Consider the following 14,385-nt stretch of genomic DNA (forward strand, 5'->3'; position numbering starts at 1 on the left):
ACAACACCAAACATAGTTGTAGTAAGTGCGGTTCAAAACAACAGAACGCGCAGGGCTCCCGACAATGGGTCGGCCAACAATGCCGACCAATCTAGAGCTGGATCGTCGTATTTATTCCTTTACAGACTGTAACCACAACAAAAAAAAATTCTAATAGACATTTGATATAATAGTTTTTAACATACAATGTAGAAAATTTCGTATTGTGGTCTGTGCGCAAATGTGGAGGGTAACACAAAAACCGAGCGCGGAGCACGAGGTAAATACATCATCGAGCGCGGAGCGCGAGATAAATATTTTATCGAGCGGGAAGCGGGAAGATTTTTTTATTTTGAATTTAATTTATATTAATTATATTAATTAGTATTTATTTAAATTATATATGTATATTTATTTATTTTAATTATATTAATTAATATTTTGAATTGAATTTTATCAAGGCCAAAAAAGTTTTATTTTGAGATGACCACGTGTGTATCATGATACAAAAGTAGCAAGTCTTTTTTGCCCACATATGTGTCACTGACAGTGAAGGGATTAAGTAGATAAAGCGTATCTTATTTACTAAAATGGTTTTATTGACGGGTCCTGTAAAAATGACATTTACTGAAAATGACCACGACCGCTCCGCGGACATATTTTTGAAAAACAATTCCTAAAAATCGTGTTTGCGTAAAGTCACCTCTCCATTTGGGCCAGGCAGCAGGGCGTTAAAAAGGCTATTAACTTTTAAAACATGTTGATGAGATGAAAATTGGTAAGATAGTACTTTTCGATATCTTAAAAAATATACTAAATTTGCTAACAACCCAAACTTAAGCTTCGATGCCATTTTGAAAAAAGGCGGCCAACATCCGCGTTTTTAAAAATAGCTCCTGTTCGATGCATCATAGAAGAAAAAAAGTTTTAACAGAAATTGTATATGATGAAATTTGCTATAACTGTTATGATGCAATGAAGTGATCTGATAAGAGCAGCGTGCATAATTTGACACATTAGCCAAAGCCTGGTGTTTCGGATGAGGGTCGAACATAATGATGATCGCGCAAGTGGTCAGGTGAACACAAGAAAAGAAACAGATTTAAAAAATTAAAAATGATTAACTTTAATTTTCCCTAACTCCACGGAGAGATACACGTGTTTGAGTATTAGGATCTCGCGTTGAGTGCCAGGAAAATCGTCGAGTTAAGCGTCCGTTTGCCCTTCTGCACAACCTTTTAAGAGTGGGGGCCGGAAAATCAGCATGCACACCCAGAATTTATATGGTGATATGGAAATTCGGAACATTCGCCTGATTCGCTTTAACATGAAACGAAATTTCACTTCCGCTAAGATCATTATAGATGGTCGCCCGATTCGATATATCCATAGGTGTAATGAGACTGATTAGATGAAAGTGAAAATCGGCTCTGAGATTGACGGAATTAAATTAAGGATGGTAAGATAAAATGAGGGTCTAGATCGGTTAGGAGAGGTTTATGCAAGATCTTCTTTTGCACGAGGGAGGAGGCAGAGCTTCACAATCGCTCTCTCTCTTGCTCGGTAGTAGCTGTTCGGACCGTAACGGCACGAACTAGGCCTTCATTTCCCGGATGCAACTCGGAAACTCTGAATAGAGGCCATTTGGTAGGTGGAATCGTCTCATCAAATTCTTTTAAAATTGCTAAATCTCCTAACTGAACAGACTGTTGACTCTGACGTTACTTAGGAAGTGTTTGAAGCGAATGGAGGTGTTCTGAAGACCATCTGTGCCAGAAATCTTCCTGTATTTTCTGAACCATTTTCCACCTTTCACTCGCAGGAGCATGCTTTTGGATAAGCGATGGTTTAGGGACAGCAGTGAGTACTCCGCCAATGAGCCAATGGGCTGGAGTAAGCGCAGATAAATCAGTTGGATCATCAGTGATTGCTTGTAGTCGTCTTGAATAAAGGAAACCCTCGATCTGTGATAATACCGTTGAGATCTCCTCAAAAGTTAGAGTCGAAGTTTCAATAACTCTTTTGAGATGATGCTTGGCAGATTTGACGGCGGCCTCCCACTATCCACAAAAATGTGGAGCTGATGGAGGAACGAACAGCCAAGTGGTTTGGTCCATGGCCAGATGATCAGCGATGTCCTGTGAATTTCGTGACGCCTCCGCGAAGAGTGCCCTCAGCTTAGCATCGGCTCCGACGAAATTTTGTTCCCTGGTAACTTGTGAAACTGGAACAAATACCTCGTCGTGACGCAAAGCGTCGATAGGCGTGAGGCAAAGCGTCGTTGAGGGGCTTTTCGTATTCTTATTAGACCAGAAAAATCCACACCACTGTGAAGGAAATCCCGAGTGCGCTGCACGCGATTAGAAGGGAGATTTCGCATAAGCTGAGGGGCAGTGGAGGCATGATGAAGAATACATACCACACATCGCAGAATGCGAGACTTAACAACCTGACGACCATGAAGAATCCAAAATTGACGTCTCAAGCTGGCTAGTGTGAGCTGGGTACCCCCATGAAGCGTACGCTGGTGGCAACTGTCAACGACCAGATCTGTGAACGGAGATGTCGATAGCAAAATGCACCACATCAAATGCACCACGCCGTCACTCGAGTTAATTTTCCTAAAGAATATGCACAATGAGCGAAGCGATCCCTCATATGAAGATGAGAAACTTTCGTCTGGTATACGAAAATACCTCGTTCCAGATTAGTATTCACTTCAAGAATTGGAACAAAGGTGGACCAAGGAAGACTGCTCTCTAAAAACCGGTCCGGACGAACCCACCAGATAGACTGAGCCTCAAGCTGTTTGGCAGAGAGGCCGCAAGTAGCGCAGTCCGTGCGATTCTCTGTCCGAGGTATGTGATGCCAATAAGCATCTGGAAGGGATTTCTGGATATATGATGTACGATTAGCGACAAATGTATACAAACTGGAAGGAGGACATCTTAACCATGCAATCATATTCGTGCTATCAGTCCAGAGATGCACCCTTACATCTTCGAAGGAGAGAGTTTTCTGAGTATGGAGGGTAAGACAGGCGAGAAGCTGGGCCCCACAGAGCTATAGCTTTTCAATAGATAATTGTTTAATGGGCGTGACCTTTGATTTAGAGAAAATACGGGATGAACGAACGACACTTTGATGTGAGACGGTTCTCAGATAAAGAACAGCAGAATACGCAAATTTAAAAGCGGAAAAAAGCCGTTAAGTTCGATCAATCGAAGACCATTGGAATGGTCCAGCTAACGAGGAATCCTGATAGTATCTAGATGCCGAAAATTCTCAAACAGGCGTTTCTCACCTGCGTCGTGCCATGAGCGACATTGCAACAGATTGATAAGTTCCTGTCGCAATGTTAAGGCCGATTCCACGTCGTCCGCGCCTGCCAAAACATCGACATTATAGATATGACGGTGGAGGATAGAGGCAGCGTGAGGCCAGCGATGTCCTTCGTCCGGGAAAAGTTGCTGGATGGTGCGTAACGCCGAATAAGGCGATGAGGATAGTCCAAATGTAACGGTGGTCATCCGATACTCACGGATTGGTTCATTTGTGGGGTCGAACCTCCACAAACTGCGTTGGCGGTCTTAGTTGTCAGGATGAATCTTATTTTGAAGAAATATCTTTTCTATGTCAGCTAAAAAACCCACAGCAAATATTTTCCATCGAAGTAAGATGTCCGAGAGATCCAAATGTAATTTCGGTCCAGTGTCTTGGTAGTCGTTGAGAGATGAGCCGTTCGAAGTTCGATGAGAGCCATTAAAAACTAATCTGAGTTTTGCGGTAGTACTTGTTTCTTTAAACACTTCGTAATGAGGTAGATATACACGTGGTACATTTAGAGACTAGGTTGAATGTACTTATTCCATGTGACCTAGAGGAAGATAGTCAGACATGAAGTTAATGTAGGCAGCACGAAGATTCGGAATCTTGAGTAGTCGACGTTCCAACTTGAGAAAGAGCAATTCAGTTTGAGTTCTGGAGTGTCCTAGTTCACTGATAGGTCCTTTGAGGGGACCTCTTGATGCATTTCCTGAAATTGATCCCATTTTTTATCTAGATTTTGCATGCGAGTCTTGCATGCTCCACGTGCAAGATTAGCAGCACCTAATTTTTCAAAACAGGCATAGGCCCGTGAAATGACACCGCTTAATTTCATTTGCTGGTAGGTCAGTGCGTCAATTTCCTCTGAAGGCATTTTGAATAGTAAGGACTGAATGATTCGAGGAAAATAACAAAAAGAAGAAGAACCCATAATATTCAAGTCTAAGAGAGCATACATGCTTAAATATGCAAACGGGAATTCAATAACCAAATATTGGCAGACGTAGAAATTAAATAAATAATTTGCAATGAAAATTCAAGTACAGAATGAGACATACTTCGTGCTTGATAAATGGAAAAAGCACAAAATCGAATGTGCTTCACGCTAGTAGAATTAGAATACGAGCAATGAAATAATTCACTGGCATATCGATATGAGATACAATCAATTATAAGTCATACATGAAAATCGACAATAAATAATAAAAATGGAACAAACTCACAGATATCACTGTCGAAGAATGGTGACAACTTCCTGATGCTCACTTGAGAAGATAAACAAAGCCTAAATAATTTGACAGACCCCGCTGTAATATAGAATGCGGATAGTTGAACATAAGGATGAATTTCTTCCTTCTATTTGTAGATGCGAAGAAACGAGAGAAGCGATGATTTCCTTCCTTTTATATATAGATGTAAAGAAACAAGACAGCCGATTACTTCTTTCTACTCGTAGGCGATAAATGAATGTGAGGGAGGATGATAGTGACACGTCACTAGGATCCACGTGCGTTAGAAATTTGTTGTATACTTAGATCGTGAACCATCCGTTTCATATTTGATAATTTCCAGCGTGTGTAACAAAAATGACAGTATTTAGAACGTGTCTCGCTGAACTGCTTACAATTTGTATACACGTTATCAACACGCACTAGCTCACACCGATAGTCACTGGATTGTACGGTTCACGTTAATCCCTTTAACGAATCTAAAATTAGACACTTGAATCGAGCGAAAGTTTGATAGCTTGATTACGAGTTACTCAAATACAGTAACTTATATTTTGCAACTTCAAAATGCGATTGTGTTCGATGGATGATGCACTATCCTTTTATATTCCAGGCACATTCACTCTTTGCACTTATATCTGCACTTGTATTTGCACTTGAATTTGCACTTGCTTCACATCGAATGCGCGGAATGCTTTTGCAAAAACTTGATAAAATCGTTTTTGAGTGTTTTCATATCGGGTTTTTCAGTATAAGAATCCGGCTCGAAGGACCAATGTTTCGGATTAGAGTCGAACATAATGATCATCGCGCAAGTGGTTAAGTGAACAGCAGCACGTACGCCCAACATTTATATGGTGATACGGAAATTCGGAACACCTGATATTTACCCCATCATTCAAAGACTGGGTTGCAATCAGCAGCACGATGGGGAGACCTACAGTGTATGTTGGGATCCGAAACACTAGAACCTCGGTAGGGGTACATAGAAAAATACCCAGAGGTACCGCCTCAGGGACTTAACCTCGGACCTCTAATGTGAAGTGCGGGCGCCTAACCAACTGAGCCCCTAAGTTCTCTAATATTGAACTATTGTATGACAAATTGTAGGCTTCAGAAACGACGATCATGGTTCCTTAAAACAACCAATCCTGACGCTAACGGAACGTTTACGTCATTCACTCCTGTTTCTTCTATCCTTGGTATAACACTGTTCCTTGGAGTTGGGTCTCTAGACGCAATTGATCTTACGTGACAGGCGGCGCAGTTAGAGACAAATGTTTTACCCCTGGACACTTTTTTAGAGCTACCATTTTATGTAGAATATTCTGAGGAAGTGTTGACGGGCCAGATGAAGTGATACCAGAAGAAGAGCCTTGGTACAGCCTGCTCAGCTTGAAAAGAAGTACTGGATATTTCGTCTGCTACTCTTCCTTCTTTGAAGTAATATTACCATCTCCTAGTGCCCAGAATTCGAGCACGTAAATTAATTTCGTCTTTATATCTTGGAGAAAAATATAAGGCTTTGTGGCACTGATACGTTGAGAGGTGGAGAATGAAAATATCCGCTAGACCTTACACTGATCATTCTCCACAAGGGACTCTAGTTTCTCCTGCGCGTATGACAAAACGGATATTAGATAAACACCAGTGCCGAAGATGGTAATATAACACTTTTAGAGGCTCATTGTGTCTCTCTATGTATCCGTGGCAGGCATACTTGAGGCTAACACTGATAACACGTCCATGTGTTTCTGACTTGTGAAAGATTTTCTGACCAAAAATAGTACCACAGTCATGCCTCAGCCTCCATATTCCTAAAACTGAAGAGACCCATGAAAGGACATCGATTTTCAACGATTGAGGAGATAAAAACTGCATCGCTGAAAGAACTCAAGGCTATACCACAAAACGATTATCAGAAGTGCTTCGATGATTGGAAAAAGCGTTGGCACAAGTGTTTTATATCTGAGGGGGATTACTTTGAAGAGGATGACATAAATATTGAGGAATAAATGAATATTTTTTTAGAAAACCACAAAGTCACCTTATTTTTTGAACACACCTCGTATGTTTCTCCATTACTAAAAGGTTGATTAATATTTCTACCCAAGAGTTAAACAGCCTGATCGTCACGCAATTATGTAGTTTCCAGTCTTCCTTTGTGTAGATGAACGCAGACACACTTGTTCAGTCCAAAGCTCACGCCAATTTCTTCAAAGTACCTTATTATTGCCACCACAAGGGTTTTTAGGTAATATTTTTAAGAAGCCAAAAATTAAGGTCGCCCATGTATAAAAGCTGGTTGACCTTATATACTCTTTTGTTAGGCGGGCCACAGAAGTATTCAGAACTTTTTCCTCAGAGCACAATAGATAAAAGGCACCCGCGTGGACTCAAGGAGCTTAATAAGTAGCTCATGGTTCGTGTTATCGAATGCCTTACGGCAGTCAATCCAAGTCAATGAACTAATTGCGTCAATACCTGATTGAATCCTGAGTAATATACCTGTCTATTAACAGGTTCTCCATAAAACCTGTCAACCCTCTCTTGCATGCACGTTGTTCAACTATTGCACTCCATACCGGTTTAATACATGGTCATATCCTCTCTTTGAGGATGTCAGTGAATAAATTGTAGCTGGTTCATATACAGGCTATGGGCCTTTAGTTCTTTGGACTTGACTAATATCCGGTCTTAGAGATGAGTACCATGCGTTTTTCCACTAATCACTTCGGGATGTGATGTACTCCGCTTATGAACGTAGCAAATATACGAGCTAGATTAGTGTAATTAGTGATTAGCATTTAGCTGATAAGTATCTCCATATACTTGCTCCCAGAAGACTTTCATCTCTTTTAGACTAGGCGGATTTTCAACGGCACATGACGTTTTATTGAACAGACGGGAAGGATGAGTAGAAAAGGTGGAATTTGACTCAATACACCTTACTCAGCCTTCGAGACGCTTTTTGGCTGTTGAAAAACTCTTATTTTTTATGTCCGGTGCAGCTTGATGGTCAACAGATTACGCTCGTTTAGCATGTGATTTAAATTCCGTATGTTTCGAAAAAGTACCCTAACGTTTGGAGTTAATTTTTTATTTGATGTTATGTAGCTAATTACACGCTGCAAATTGGATGCATTTCGCCTCTCGATTGTAATTTTAAACTAAAGCTTTGTAATAAGCTCGCGAGTCTTACCCGGGCGTACTAAAGTATCATCACTTCTATTGTTACAAATTAGGGAGACCAATCTGCCGATCTGCCAGAGAAACCTATAATACCAGATCATGTTGGCATTGTCGGATATATGCAGAGGTGGTCTTGCTGAAACGGGTGGTATGTTGGCTGGAGGATGTTGCTCTTTTTATTCCTAATAAATAGCGTCATATCTACCTTTTGAGTAAAAAGGATACATGATCTATCAAGTACTGAGGCGTTTTGTGAGCATCTTCTTGGTGCATACTGGCCCAACGTTCATATAACTTCTGTATGTATCCTCTTCGCACCGAAAAGCTTCCTTGCCAACAGAGAAGGATGTCCCTCCTGTGTTGATTCAACCATTTAAAACGATCTTTTTGCCTTTGTCCGGGGTCACACCTGGTGGTTACCTCGTTTCGATCCTATTGCTACTTCCAACTAAACTATGGTCTCCACCTGAGAGATGCCTATTGTGGTCGGCACTGCGCGATACTGGTGACGTAACCACATAATTTGTTGCATTGGGCAGTTAGAACTATGCAATGTGGCTGACTGAAAGAGCAGGAGATTTCGGGCGATGGGGTCACCACATCCCATTATTATTATTATTGTTATAAAAAAATTAATGCCTCAGGCAAAGCCTGGTTTTTACCCCATCATTCACATAATGGGTTTCAGCTAAGTGCGTGATAAGGGGGCCTATAACTTAAGATGGGATCCGAAACACCAGAACTTCGGTACATAGTACATAATAAAGGTATCGGCGTAGAGATGGATTTTTGGATTATCTTTGGATGTATTTATTTTAATGCTTATGATTTGGTTACTTTCCTTCATTTTGAAACTATCGATTAACCCGTTTGTGCTGCTATTATGCAATCATTCTCTGATGGTTTTTCTTCGCCACATGGATCCTTTTCTTCCTCAGTTTGCGACAATTTGTAGAGATAGCATTCTTTTTTAGATTTGCAGGAAAGGAACTTGAGAAGAGATTCAGGAGCAGAACCTTGTGTCGTTGTGACTTGATCGTTGACAAAAAGGAAATTCAATATTGCTTCTCTTACACCTGATACCGCAGCAGCACGACAGCATTCTTTCCAAATTTAATATAAGCTTCAAACTTTGTGTGGTGTTCAGAAAAATTCGGAAAATGAGAATGGAAAAGAAGCACGAATGACTTTACTGCAGTTACAACAGCACAAGATCCTGGTCCTGAGACTCTTCTCAAATTCATCTTCTGCAAATGCAAGAAAAATGCAGCTTAGCATGTGGTTGAAGGACGGCAGAGCTTAAATATTGCATCACTAGCATGAATTATAACGGGCAAGACGGCGCAAGCGTTGCCAAAATTTTAAGCGACTTCGAGGATGAGAGGAAGAAATCGAAAATATCCGCAAACCCCGTGTGGGGTTGCTGGTTCTCCATCGGGCGCCTCCCCAGGTTGCGGATAGGGGAACGCTTCCCAGATATGGGTGGTACCGGGGAAATCAAATAACCCGAGTCAAACTAAATCAGCTCGGGGAAGGAACCCCGAATGAAAACCAATGATGAGCGCGTATGTTAAAAACAACATAGCCCAAAGGAGCAGCAATCTCCCTGCTGATTCCGATCGGGTTCCAGGCCCGGTGGTCAGTGTCGGTTCCATGGATTCTGGGGGGACCAAACATACTTGGACAGGAGTGTCTGTGAGGTGCTTAGCGGTCCTTTGGACGTCAAGCAGGAGGTGAGTTTCGGAGATAAAGTGGAGTGGAATTGTGCTGAAAGGGGCAAGCCCCCTTTTCTCAACTATTTTGGAACAGATGAAGTAGGCCCTCAAGGAGCTGCAGGAGGTAAACGATAGGATGAAGGCTTTCGGTCGGACGCAGCGGAATATGTTCAACATAATCCGCGATGGTCTGCACGACGCAAGCCATCTTATCCAACGACTTCATGGTTGAACGGAGCTCCGAAGAGATTATTTACTAGAGCACGAACGACAGGTCTGTAAGAAGGTGACGAAGAGTGTCAATGCTGCAAAGGCGAAGACAGGGTGAGGAAAGGTTCCCACTATGGAAATAGAGTGAAGGAGACCACTCTGAGCCCCGTAGAGGCGAGCACCTCAATCCCAAGGAAGAAGAAGCCGCGGACCGAAAATGCTTCAGCGCTCGCGACCTCGACTCAAAGCAAAAAGGAGAGAAAAGAGAAGCCTGCTTCCAACATCAGGAAGCAGAAGAAAATGCAGCGGCGTTCTCGACCTGAGGCGGTTTTAATCAAACCAGCCGAGGGCTTGAGTTACGCTGAAGTCCTCAAGGACCTCCAGCAAAAGGTAAGCCCTGTTGCCCTAGGTGGAAAAATCAAGGGTGTCAGGCAAACCAGAAACGGAAAGGTCCTTATAGAACTTATGTCTACAGGAAAGAGCAGAGTCGAGCTGTCGACGGGCTTAAGAGGAGCTCTAGGCGATGAGGGTAGTGTGCGTGAGCTCGTCCCCCGAATGGAGATCGAGGTAATAAGTATGTAGGAGAGGTGTAGGTCAGCCTCACGAAAAGACCCTAAAGAGGCAATCTGAAGGCTTTCGTGGAGTTGGCAGAATAGTTAGCGGAGAGACTAGAGCGCGCAGGATACCTGAAGGTCGGATGGGTGTCCTGTCGCGTACACAAGAAGGTAGAGTGGGTACGTTGCTACCGCTGTCTAGGCTACGGCCACATGGCAGCTGGATGCGAAGGCCCTGGCAGAACGAGGGCATGTTGGAGATCCGGCAAGGAGGGCCATAGGGCTACAGCGTGCGAGAGTACGCCGCAGTGCTACCTCTGCGCTGCAAAATAAGAGAAGCCCCGGACCGACAATCTGTTGGGAAGCATGCGGTGTTTGTCGTTCCGAGAGGCAAATTCGTTGAAGAAGCCTCACGGACGACCAAATTAATCAGTTACACTAAACCATGATGCCCGAAGGCCGGCGAGCCCGATTAGCGCATCCTCCACACTACCGAGGACGATGCGCGCATCTTGGTTGGGACAGGAGGAGAAGCCTTGAACAGCCTATTGTTCGGGGAAAACGAGTTGCTTCGCGTTCAGAGGGGCAGCCTCGTTGAAGAAGCCTCTTGGACACTCAAGCAAGCATCGTAGCTGGGCAGGTTCAACAGCAAGTCCAGATATCCAAGAAAAGGCCAAGTTGACAAAAAAAGAAGAGGGCCGAAGCACGGCCAAAGAAACGGCACCCCCTGAAGTAATGCGAAAGCGGCTCCGGGGCGAATAATGCCAAGGAGAAAGGGTGGTGTTTTTTAGTGGGTCCTTGGTAGCATCATTATGATGACAGAGTTGACTTTGTATAATGTATCATTATACGCAAGGTATAATTGAATATTATATATGTTGTGTTCTTGAACATGTTTCACCAGGCCCTCGTGAAAAAATTGATGTCCATTAGGACTAATGGGGAAAGCAGAAAAAGAGAAACACGCCCTTTACTTCACTTCATACGTGGTTTGGAAACGAGTACAATTTTCAATAAAAAATATTATTACTATCATTATTATGGAAGCAATAACAATGATAATTACAATAGTTCAATATTATAATAAAATTAATAATGCTTACGATTAATAATTATTCGATAATAAGTTCCAATTTCAGGAGATAATAGGGCATTTATGCAATCTTTATATATCCACTACACTCAGCATTGTACTTTACTCTCAAAATATTTATTTACAAAAAAAATGTTTAAAACAAAAGTTGAAGCAAGTTTCATTGGCTATTTTTTTTTGTTCGAACTTTTTTCCTCTCTGATGCATTAAACAGGATATACATTATGAAACACGGATTTTAGGCGCAATTTCTCAAAAATCTTAAACTCGAAAATATTTGTTTAAACTACATTTCTTTAAATCTGCGACCTAGAAATCAGAATAATTTTATGTTTTAAATGATTCTGATTACAAACTCGTAGAGCCAGTTTCTGCAAAGATACTCACCGCTGAAGTGAAGAAAAATGTTCAAACGAGGAAAGAAATGTGCCCAACATTTCTGCCGGTAGTGTATGACTCTTCAAAGCACCACGATTTTTTTCAAAAGTAGCTTAGAACCCCCAATTCTGACCATCTACTATCAGTACTTTGGAACCTGTTAATTTTACGAAAAAATGTTTTGGATTTTGATTAAAGTAGTCGTAATTTCGACTAATTCTAAAAAAAAAGAACTAGCCCTCTCAAAGTTGACCACTTAGGACCTATTTGTTGGGAAAAACTACTCGGGTTTAGTGTTTTGTTCCAAAATAGTTCGTTTGTGGGTAAAGTTATGTTAATTACGCCAAAGGAAAACTTGTAGTTATAATTACAAAAAAAGCAACATTTTTTTGCTACTTTCAGCCAAAAAAAATCTTTAAAATAGCTCATTTCGTGCATATCTTATGTAAAAGCGATAACTGGATAAATGATAGGCCAGCTTTCTATAAAATGGAGAAAAATGTTTGCGATACGCTTTCTCATTTTTCTTCAAAAAACAATCGTGTAACTACTGTTTACAAAATATTATTTGCACTATCAATTCCATGCATATTTTATGAACTTATTTTGTAAATTACTTTCAGAATCTATTTTTTTGAAAGCAAATCAAGGAAAAATGATAAATTAACTGTTTTTAAATTTGCTACTCACTATTTATAAACAAATTTTTATTTAAAGGGTTATTGACTGAATGAGACACTGATAAATTACTTAATATCAGGAAATAGAGTAGATCGTTAAAACTCGAAAATTGTTTCGTAAAATGAACTCTTTTTCACACCATCCCGAAGGTAATTAAAGAAGAAGGGAAGGAGGAACGGTTTAGGCTTATAGGAAATTATACTCTCTAGCATACGCGGACGATGCAGTTCTGTTAGCAGATGCTAAGAATGGGATGAGCCTTATGATGAGAATCTGCGAAAAGTATGTGGGAGCAAAATATTTGACATTGAACGTAGCTAAGACGATGGTGCTGTGCTTCAGAAATAGAAACAGCAAAATAAATTACGTTTAGAAGATGAACGAGCTGCAGGTGAGGAATAGAATTGAATGTGCGACTAAAGTGATGGGCCAAGTTCGGGTTATAGGGAAGAGAATGTTCAAGGACGATTGGATGAGGCTCTTGTTATTTGATGCGTTAATTTGGGCGGTGTTGTATTATGGAGCGGAGATCTAAGAATGGAAGGAACATAAGAAAGTAGAAAGCATGCATGAGCGATTTCTGAGGTGGGTGATGGGGGTTAGGTGGAGTTGCCTAGGATACATGATAAGGCAAGAATTAGGGAGGGAAAAAATGGTTTATAGACAAATTAAGAGAGCCTGGGGGTTTGAAGAAAAGCTAAAAAGGGGAGAGGGAAGCAGTATTACAAAAGCATGTTTGGCGCGAAATTCGGAACAATAAGGTGAGAGGCAGTTTGAGAAATTCAAAATGGGAAGAAGAAAGGAGAAACATGTGGAGCGTTGTAATTTGCGAGAAGGGGTTATGGAGTGGCATGACATAGAGTTAGAGCTATTAGTAAAACGAGGAGAAGAAAGATGAACAAAAATTATAGATTCGAGATACAATGGATGATATATGATGGTCAAAGGGTTGACGGAGCCAGAATATCTACAGAAAATTAAAAAGGAAGAAAAATGTAGCAGGGTTTGTACGGTTTAGAATGGAAGACGGAGTGAAAGCATACAGATATTGGATGGATAAAGAGCAGAATTTATCTAGAGTATGTGGATACGAAATGGAGTTACGGGCACATGTGTTAGAGAGCTGCACAGGAGAGGAAAAGGGACAGTTGAGTGTGGATGAGTATGTAAGATGGATTTTGGATGGTAAGGGACAGGGAGTGATGTGGATAAAAAATTTGGAAGAAGAAAGTTAAAGTAAGTCAGTAGGGCAGAGACAAACGGGTAATCCTGAAAAAGGACAATAAAAAACAAAAATTGTTTTCAATATCGTGGAAAATGCATTTTTATGGTGAGAGGAAACGGAAGCCCTGCAAGATCTTTCAGGGTCTTCAGGGATGCCATTAAGATTCCCTTGCTCCAAATAAAGCTTGGCGTATTTGTTTCACCCAAATTCCATTCCTATTTCCTTAGTCTATCGCTCGACAATCCCTCGAGCTAGATGTAGTAGCTCTTTGTTTTTAGCATAGATCTTTAAGATCCTCCATGTAAAATACATGAGTGACCTTGTACTTTCGATCTGCAGGTTTGCCGCAAATGTACCCGTCGGAATGGCAAAGTGCTAGAGATAGTGGAAATCATGTGACGCAAAAGAGGAATAGGCTCATGGTGTTGCCCTGCAAGACAACTCTCTGAAAGATGACCTTGTTAGTTGTCACACGATTTTTTCCAGATGAGATAGTAAAAGACCACACTGCTTTATTTGCCGAAGTATCCTATCATTTAGGATAGCTGTAAATATCTTATACTGTGTGTTCAGACAAGTGATTGGCCTGTAATTCTTCGGGTCAGCTGAGTTGCCTATTTTCGGTAGGAGTATTGTGTGCCCTTCCACCAGCTACTCCGGAATCGGCTCCTCCGACTCTAAGTATGAGGTGAAAATACGAGCCAAATGCTGATGGGTTGAAGGAAACTTCTTCCACCAGAAGGTTTTGATACAATCTGGTCCCGGTGCGGAATAATTCTTCATCCCTCTTAATACTTTTTTC

The 14,385-nt window shown here is 41.3% G+C and overlaps 1 protein-coding gene across 10 annotated transcripts in view; it reads right to left on the reverse strand.

Moving 5' to 3' along the window:
* Nucleotides 1–14,385, reverse strand: part of LOC117174910 (zinc finger protein 658B-like) — a 184,814-nt gene that overhangs the window by 112,388 nt on the left and 58,041 nt on the right. For 3 of the 10 annotated variants that reach the window (XM_033364360.1, XM_033364357.1, XM_033364358.1), the window contains one exon: nt 11,687–11,834. The exons of the other annotated variants lie outside the window; for them this stretch is intronic. In XM_033364360.1, coding sequence (XP_033220251.1) covers nt 11,687–11,736 — 50 coding nt within the window. In that variant the 5' untranslated portion in view covers nt 11,737–11,834. The remainder of the gene's footprint in view (nt 1–11,686; nt 11,835–14,385) is intronic. 10 annotated transcript variants of the gene reach the window in all.

Source organism: Belonocnema kinseyi, chromosome 6 (genome assembly GCF_010883055.1).
Source record: "Belonocnema kinseyi isolate 2016_QV_RU_SX_M_011 chromosome 6, B_treatae_v1, whole genome shotgun sequence".
NCBI classification, from domain to species: Eukaryota; Metazoa; Arthropoda; class Insecta; order Hymenoptera; family Cynipidae; genus Belonocnema; species Belonocnema kinseyi.